General features: G+C 29.4%; 1 protein-coding gene across 1 annotated transcript; it reads left to right on the forward strand.

Annotated features, from left to right (window-relative positions):
- The first annotated feature begins 1303 nt into the window (after positions 1-1303).
- Positions 1304-3480, forward strand: LOC132741361 (sodium/calcium exchanger regulatory protein 1-like). Its single transcript, XM_060729513.1, has 4 exons — positions 1304-1629; positions 2062-2249; positions 2702-2803; positions 3210-3480. Exons 1-4 carry the CDS (start codon positions 1560-1562, stop codon positions 3258-3260), a joined length of 411 nt encoding a protein of 136 aa, XP_060585496.1. The 5' UTR covers positions 1304-1559; the 3' UTR covers positions 3261-3480.
- Positions 3481-9419: the final 5939 nt, after the last annotated feature.

Genomic DNA, 9419 nt, shown 5'->3' on the forward strand with positions numbered 1-9419 from the left:
TCTTTTTTTTACATATACAGTGAATGAAATATAAAAAATTACCAGGACAATATAAAACAATCGCATATCGTTATAGATTTTTCTTGAAACGCTACCATCAAGCACATGCATGTTTAATTTTTGCTATGATAAATTCTGCGATGTGAAACGCGCATTGTCATATGTGAAGAATTTTGAAAATATGTGAAAACCTTTGCCAATAGAGGTCAGTCCCACTCATTCATAAACTAAGTTCTATATGTAATCATATAACAAAAACGCAATTCTAAATAATAGTTTGCTGTACATTGCGTAAATACCCTGACTGCTTTATAATAAGACGTAGCGTTTAAATGATATATCTTTCTCCTTCAACAACCATGAATCGCTGACAGATATGCATGTTCATGAAACGTAATTTAATAAAATGACGGAATATTCATAACGTTTGTTCGTTCCGCTGAAAAAAGATATTGTTTATCAATATTTCCTGAATGATTGTACTGAATACTTGCAATTAGTTGCAAGAAAAATAGGTTTTTTTAAGTCAGCCAAAGATACCCACTTCCACAACTACAACCCAAGAGTTACCAACACCTGGTTTGAAAGAATAATAATGTATTCATCCATCGTCTTGGAAAGAATTCAAACTTTCTGTACATCTGATAATCATCAAATTTATAATAATTATAAACTGCGAAATTTGTATAATATATTTGTCCAGCTTGATATTTGAAACAGTCAATTCAGATTTAAGAACATTTCAATACCAAAATACAAAAAATAGCTGACATAGATAGAGTTGTCAGACTTTATGGATTTGAGAAAAATATAAGAAAGCTTAGAAAACGTATTTTTATATCATGTTTTGCTCGTGTTTGTTTAAAGTTTGAAACGTTCTTCACTGATGATGCATAAGTGACGATAATTTCATTTCATGAAACACAAACTCAAACACATAACAAGAAAATATAAAACTTAATAAAATCATAAAAGCTATGGAAATATCGTTTTTTTTAAAAAAGAGAGATTCTATGTAGATGTTATGTAGAGACACTGATGAATAGGAAATAAATTACTACAGTACGCATAATAAAGTGGTTAATGTATCATTCCTACTCGAAAACAAATGATAAAATTAAAGGGTAATTGTTTGTTTTATGAATGTGTCGATAAACATTATACGCTAAAGAATAGGCAAAGCATCTTGTTCGTACTTTATAACATTTCTTTAATAACATTCGAAGTGGTTTAATTTTTTATTTTCACATCTGGCATTCGTGTAAGAATGTGTGTACGTACTGGTGTTACATACAATCATTTCACAAGCCCTCTTATAATGAAATTAAATAGAATAGTGCGCATTCCGTGGTGATTTGTTCTGTACATCATTGCCTTTATCTCCTACGTCGGTACTTGAAAAGAACAAGGAAATTTATTATAAGGAAAATATATTCCAGAGTGTTAACTTTTATCAACAGAGGCAAAATTTAAAGACCGTGTTTAAAAGAAAAATATTAAAAAAACAAAACATCTATCAAAAAAGGAATAAGAAAGGGATTGGCAAAGGTATTGGCAAAATGACCAGTGTACTTGGAAAATGGAAGATTGAAAGTTCTGAAAACTTTGAAGAGTACATGAAAGCAATCGGTAGGTTATAATACATTTTATGTTTTATGCTCTAATTTCTTAAAACAGATTTATTCTTAAGTTTACTCTTTTGAAAATAGTAAACTTAAAAAAGCAAATTTCCGTAAAAATTTTGACAAAGCATATAAAAGCAAATGTGAGTTTTGTTGAAAAAATGAAAGAAACTGAACATGGGTATGAAAAAAAATGGTATAAAATAAACCTCACACTAATAATGGTAACTTTAGCTATCAAAGCATACATTTATACACCGAGTGTTTCATCATGAAATATTTGTAACGTTGGACATGTACAGTCTATTAAAATTGATATTGGATCTAAATTTAGATGAATATGATATTGTCAATATTGATAACAACATACTAAATGTAATATTCTAAAATTTCCATACTTTGTATCAAATGAAATAAATATAATAAAATATGATTGCAGGTGTTCCCGAAGACAAACGTGCAAATGCGCTAAAGTATTTGTCCGCAGGGTCGGACATGACCCAGGAATTTAAAGCTGATGGAGATAATTGGACAATGACCACTGTGTCGGCTGCTGGTGAGAAAACACTGTCCTTTACGATAGGAAAGGAAGAAGATTCCGCCACACTTGATGGACGTCCTATTAAGGTATGTTGAAGATAAAAACATATTCGATTCTGGTTTTAGAGACTGCGTGTGTTTAAAGAAAAATAAAACTCACCCAGACTTTTTAATTCCTTTTAAGCATGATTGATTTTTGAATATTACACAGAAGGTGTGAAGTTTTTAGCTGAAACTCGTATAATTACAACCACTTAGAATTGAATGATACACCTATTCAAGTATAAGTTCTCGTTTCTAATCTTTTTTTCACACATTTTATGTGTTATAAAGTTACATTTGCAAATTGTAAATGTGTATTCTTGTTATAAATAAACTATGTGTTTAGCAAAAATAAATATATAAAAATCTCAATTTTTAACCATTACTGTTACATACAATTCTCTATGTAAATTTTCTCGGCATTTTCCCGGTTGAATTTTCTTATTTGCAGAAACTTTTATTTCTAATCAATAAAATCCTAGACTTCTGCATTTCAGGTTTTGTTCACAATAGACGGTGATTGTCTTGTAGAAAAGCAAACGGCAGACGGGTTTGAATGTTCACATGTCAGAAAAGGTGACGGTAATACATTGACAATGGTAGGTATACACATATATTAAAAGGTTACTTGGTATTTTTATAAGCAATATGTATCTTGAGTATTCAACGGCACCCTCAATAGTTATGTGGAGACTACTGTACAAGTTTTACATATCTTAATTTTGTTAGCTCTTTGAATACTTCCTACGTAAAGTTAAAGGAAATTTACTTCCTACATGGAGTTAAGCGAAATTTGACCATCTTGCAAGCGCTGCGTCGTAAAACAAGTTATTAGCACTTTTGTTAAATTACATTTTCTTGTATTAACAAACAACAAACATGATTGTGGGTACTTCCCCGCCCCCATTCAGTCTAAGTTCGAGGCAAGTACACGCGCTGATAAAAGAAATATAATTAAAAAAACAAACTACATTGTATATAGAATTACTTTGTTTTTACTTCCAGACACTGAATGGCGGAGGGCAGACATGTGCAAGAAAATTCTCGAAGGTGTAAATGGATCTTATACATGTATTTACGTTCACAAGTGCTGGAAACGTTCCAACATATCAAATTTGTTAGCCATGCAGCTGGCTTTTGAGTGAATAACTACTCGTTTAGACATAAGGATGTATTATTTGTTTAAGCGATTGTACTTGATTTGCACTCTTTTGTATATTTTGTCTTATGACTCAACATTTGAAAAATAAATAAGCTATGTAATCTACATTATATTTATTTAATGAAATCTTGTTCGAATATTACAAAATAAATTAACCAATAAAATGGCCTCATAAATTGTTTACATTCAACATTCTTCGAGAATTCTGTGTTTACAACTACAATAAACGATAATGATCTTTGAGAAATGTTTAATTTCAAAATTAATTGAAAATATTTTTAGAATATTTTGTTTTATAACTATTTAAAGGTAAGTATATAAATTAGTTTGAATTCAACATTAAACTTATAATATATATTTCCTTATTTGACATAATCCACTTATTTCTGCATTTGCATCGTTTTTCTTCGATTTTTATCACAAAAAGGGTTTTGTTGCTTTACAAATCAGAATTTTTCTTACAATAGTTGATGCACCATAAATTTAAGACGAGAGCAATCGACCTTAGTTTCAAAAGGCAATGAACATTCTTACACGGGACCCGGTTTATCATAACTTTCTCTCGATCAAAAATCGACTTTTGTTCCCACGTAAGAAATGGTGGAAATAAATTACTTAAATAATTTGTCACATTTCTATTTGATTATTTCTAACTTTATATACACACTTCAGTCATTTGCATAGATACTATTGCATGGCTGAACAAAGTATACTATGTTTACGACGACTTCTTATAATTGAAATTGCATTCCGTCATAACGTATGTCTGCAGAAATTTGAATGAATACTCGCCGTTTGTATAAAAAATTAACTGGCGTAAAATTGTCTAACAGTGTAAGATGACGGATGGTTTCTTTCTAATTACAGTTTAGGAATCCGTATATATTTTTTAAACAAAAAGTAGGTTTTTAGTTATGGTGTCACACAATATCATACAATCAAGACATGATCTGAGAAACTTCCTGTATTCTAATAGCGAACTCGATATATATATTTTATACTCCAGTACATCAGATTTTTTTATTTTGATCGGGTTTAGGAAAGGTTTTGTGACAGACTTTCCATCTTTACTGGTGTAAGAATAGCTCAGGTGTCCTACCATGCATTATTTCAGGAACGAACAGGCACATGACATGAGTAGAACAACCGACAGTATGTAAGAGCTGGTTCGATAGCTTCCTCACATGACTGTATCCACAGTCCATCATGCAAAATATGAATTGTATTTTGTATTACGGACGAAAATTACTTTTTTCACATTTCATATAGACTGTTCACACGAGCGAAATAATTGCATTATTAACAAATTGCGGGTGACCGAGTCTTAAAGAATATTTTGTAAAGGTAAATTGGTTTGTATGTTATTCTAATATTTTTATTGCAATGTATGTCCTTTACTTTGATTATCGAACCCTATAAAGTTTGTTATATACATGTAACTATACAGTAGAAACCCTACTTAGACCAATCACCCGGACTAAAGACACCATTTTGGACCACTCCTCCGGAATAAAGACACTACCTATATATAAACAGTCGTTAACATACATTTTTTCACAAAGCCACGACACGACTAACAACAATATTAAATAAATATAAAATGAATAAATACTAAAGACTACGTGAAATTTAAAATTTTCAAGTATTCAGCGTGCATTATCAATATTAAAGCAGCATGCCACCAGATCCATGTTAATATTGATGAAAAATGGGACCGTAATGAAAAGTAAAATAGTGTGAAGTGAACAAAGGAAATAATTAACAAATTGCAAACGGCACAAACAAACCACGTAAAGAACCAAAGCCCGTACTACGTTAGTCACAGGGTAGAAATATGCTGATAACTACTGCAAATCAGTCATTTATTGCACACATGTGAATTAGAACTTGGTCTTGAATTCTTTTACTTTTCTTAAAATAATTTTTCTCAAGGTATATTTGAGCTCATCTGCAAAGCATGCTTCTTTAACAAAATACATTGTAAAATCTTTCGCGCCTGAAGACATTCAAGCGGTTATGTCCATTTGATAAATTTTTACACACTTATATGATAAAGGTTCAAGAGTTTTTGTCTACAAAACAACAGAAGGTCAAAGATCTATTTGACCGGCATTTACATACTATATATGGCTACAGTAATTTAATATATATTTGATTTTATGATTGCTCACTTGTATAAGAAAAAAATACCTGAGGTAAATATCAGTAAAGATTTCATAAAATATACCACAGGCGAAAATAATTACAAATTATTGACACTTTATTAATGATAAATATTTTACTGTTAAATGAACGTTATGAAAACGATATTTAAGAATAGTATAGAAAGAAATAACATTATTAGTTTTGCTACAACACAGGAATAAACTCTGTTGAAATAAGTCTTAGCAAAAGGTAATCATAACAGTTAGTCCCCTTTATTTTCTACAAAAATGAAAACTTTAAATACATATAAAAATGAGTTTTTTTTTTAAAAAAATTACAATCATAAAAAAAGCTTAACGGTATACCCTAAATGTATGATTCTGGTCATGGAATAATTGATACTTCAGAAATGTTAATTGAAATAAGCTTAAGTAATTTGCAAGCTTTTTGTTATGAAATCACGAATGCTATTGAAAAAAAGTACATATATATAGGAGTTAACTATCATGTTTTTTTTCCAATATACGTCAATTATTCAGTTAAAATAATAAGTCACTGCACTATTACATTTTATCTATTTATTTTTAAATATCTTTTAAAACAACAAAAACAATAATAAATATCATTTTCAATTATTTTTTTTATACCTTGGGCGCAAACTTGATAATTTTATCTTTTTCTATTTTTTATAAATCTTTTTACAAATATTTATTCTAACTACATGTATAATACATGTAGTTATGATAACTATTTGAAAACTATAAGAAAATGATATATTTAAGTTCTTTAAATTGCATGAGAAAGAGCAGGATAATTCTGTTTTCATGATGAAGAAAACAATGCATCTGAAAGAATATGTTTACCATCTTATATTAATTTTCATGCAAGTTCACCGTTTATAGATCTTTTATTTTCATATCACGCCACTTGATTAGTCTATTTTTAATGAATTTTTTGTGTAAAATTCTTTATAGAAAGCATTTAAGCTACATATATATTGTATCAATTAACATAATGACATTTGCTGTACATTTATTTCTACATGTTACAATTTTTATTTTAGTAAACGAAACTGTAGGTATGACAAAATAAAACACAGGTATTAGCTAATCATCCAATATGCAAATAATAAAGAAAGCTTTTTGTTTTGTTTATGGCCTTTGTATCATGATATGACAAAATATTGAATTCTTTTGAGTACAACGCTGTCACAGCTTTGTTAGACGAGCGCTAACCGAGTCTCATATAGATTTTGCAGTTTATGGAATAACTATTGTTGAACTCATTGTATCGCATCAACAAAGTTGTCATTTTGACAGAACTGTGTTAATTTATTAACAATAATTGATACAAGAATTCATTGGTCTGCACAATATTGAATTCTTTTGAGTACAAAGCTGTCACAGCTTTGTTAGACGAGCGCTAACCAAGTCTCATATAGATTTTGCAGTTTATGGAATAACTATTGTTGAACTCATTGTATCGCATCAACAAAGTTGTCATTTTGACAGAACTGTGTTAATTAATTAACAATAATTAAATTCAAGAATTCATTGTTCTGTACAATATTGAATTCTTTTGAGTACAAAGCTGTCACATCTTTGCTAGACTAGCGCTAACAAAGTCTGATATAGATTTTGCAGCTTATGGAATTACTATTGTTGAACTCATTGTATCGCATCAACAAAGTTGTCATTTTGACAGAATTGTGTTCATGAATTAACAATAATTAAATTCAAGAAGTCATTGTTCTGTACAATATTGAATTCTTTTCAGTACAAAGCTGTCACATCTTTGCTAGACTAGCGCTAACCAAGTCTCATATAGATTTTGCAGCTTATGGAATAACTATTGTTGAACTCATTGTATCGCATCAACAAAGTTGTCATTTTGACAGAACTGTGTTAATTAAATAACAAAAATTAATACAAGAATTCAATCTGGACCTTTGGAGTCTCAAAATGAAAACGACGCTAAATGCATTGGTTGTGTTTTGGGTTAGATATGGATTTCTGAAAAACGAGGCTAAATTGATAAGATTAAATCCAACAAAGAAGTCTACTGTAGCATCTTGTGGTACACATACAAAATGTACATTGTACATGAATTTCAATAGGTGTCAAATAGTATCAATTATCAGATATACAGATAGAGGGTTTGTTTTGTGAAATGAAATTAGATATTAGATTATTCTTTGATTGCAAACTATGATTAAAATTTTAAAAATAATTAAAATCAACATGTAATTGATGGTCTTTAAAGAACTTGCAAAATATTAATTGTTATGTTTTTATTTAAAAATTGTTATAAATAATCATTCTTTAATTGATATTTTCGACAAAGCATGATGATAAGGTTCACCTGTGGTTATATAAATTATATCTTATCCTTATACATTGATACCATTACATGATAAAAAATATAAGTATATACCAATAAGAGTTGTTTTTCATAAAATGTATAACAAACATGTATTTCTAAATTTGTTACATAAATAATTTATTTTTTAATTGATTTTTTTATTAAACGCGATAAGAAGATCCACCTAGTGGTTATATATCCAATACTCTACCACCAGAAAACATATCTACACTACCAACAGAAGACACCTAGCTGTTCTGTTTATGAGGAGAAAGTTGGATGATATATTCTATTATTCATTTAGTGTTAAGTGTCTTGCTCAAGAAAATAACGGCTTGCCCCTAACTGGCTTTGTGCCAACACGGCGAGCGATACATAGATGACTAGTCCGACGCGCTAACCACTTGCCATAATAATACTTTAATTTATTTATTATAAATATACATGCATAATAAGTACTATAATATAGTAATGATATTGTTATAAAGATATTTATTTCGTGTACAAAATATGTTTCTATTTTCAAAATATGTTAGATAATAATATGACCGTTATAAAATAAGATTCTATTCTAAATATTGGCATCATTGTAACAAAATGTATTTTTACCATAATTCATGCGGTGTTGAGGTATACCAATTATGCGATACATATCGAAAATGGGTGCAAAACCTTAATAATTTTGATAAGAAATCAAAGGTACTGTACATTTATTCTGGGAATATCTGTATATACAACAATTACATACAAGCAACATACAACATATACAAATGTTAAAACAAATCAATATTTAAAAATTACGTATAGAACTTTAACAAATAATAGCGTTAAAATAACAACATGGAAACATGGAAACATTCAATACATTTTCACCCGAATAACGACTAATTTACACTTGTGCTAGCAATCGGAATCCGGACCATTCAACCTTTCAGTTTCATCCAATAACAAGGAGGAAATCATTGAGGGTATGACCATAACCCCATGCTATAATCACGAGTTATTGTCAATAAATGTGTAAGAAAAAGTTATTTTGTAAAGTCAGTAAAGGATGATTACCTGACTTATACTCATTGTTGGGACGGGGAAAATATCTTGGATGGGACCCGTAAAAAAATGTTTTAAACCATTCATATTTGTTACATAAATTGTACACCATATATTAGCCTGCGTTCCAGTCTGTCATTCTTATGTGTTTCTTTTCGGCTGATCGATATTATCAAAAAAAAAAACCGGACAAGTGTGAAATAACGCGTATGTATGTAATGAATAAGCAAAAGATATCAACGCCTGAATCCCAGGCGTACCATACATAAAACAAGTTTACGCCGCTACCTTCACAAAATAAAAGATCTCTCAAAGTGATCCTTTGCTTATATATCTTTTAAATAACAAAAACTTCAGAAAAATTATAAAATAAAGAAAAAAAGTTGTCTGAAAGTGATTTTTTCTTTTTATATATCCTTTAAATGACAATAATTATCTTTAAAACTTCATTAAATGCCGTTTTATTGTTAAAATAACATTTCTACAACATTACAATTTTT

The sequence above is a fragment of the Ruditapes philippinarum genome, unplaced genomic scaffold (genome assembly GCF_026571515.1).
Source record: "Ruditapes philippinarum isolate M1 unplaced genomic scaffold, ASM2657151v2 ctg4236_1_1_1_1, whole genome shotgun sequence".
NCBI lineage: Eukaryota > Metazoa > Mollusca > Bivalvia > Venerida > Veneridae > Ruditapes > Ruditapes philippinarum.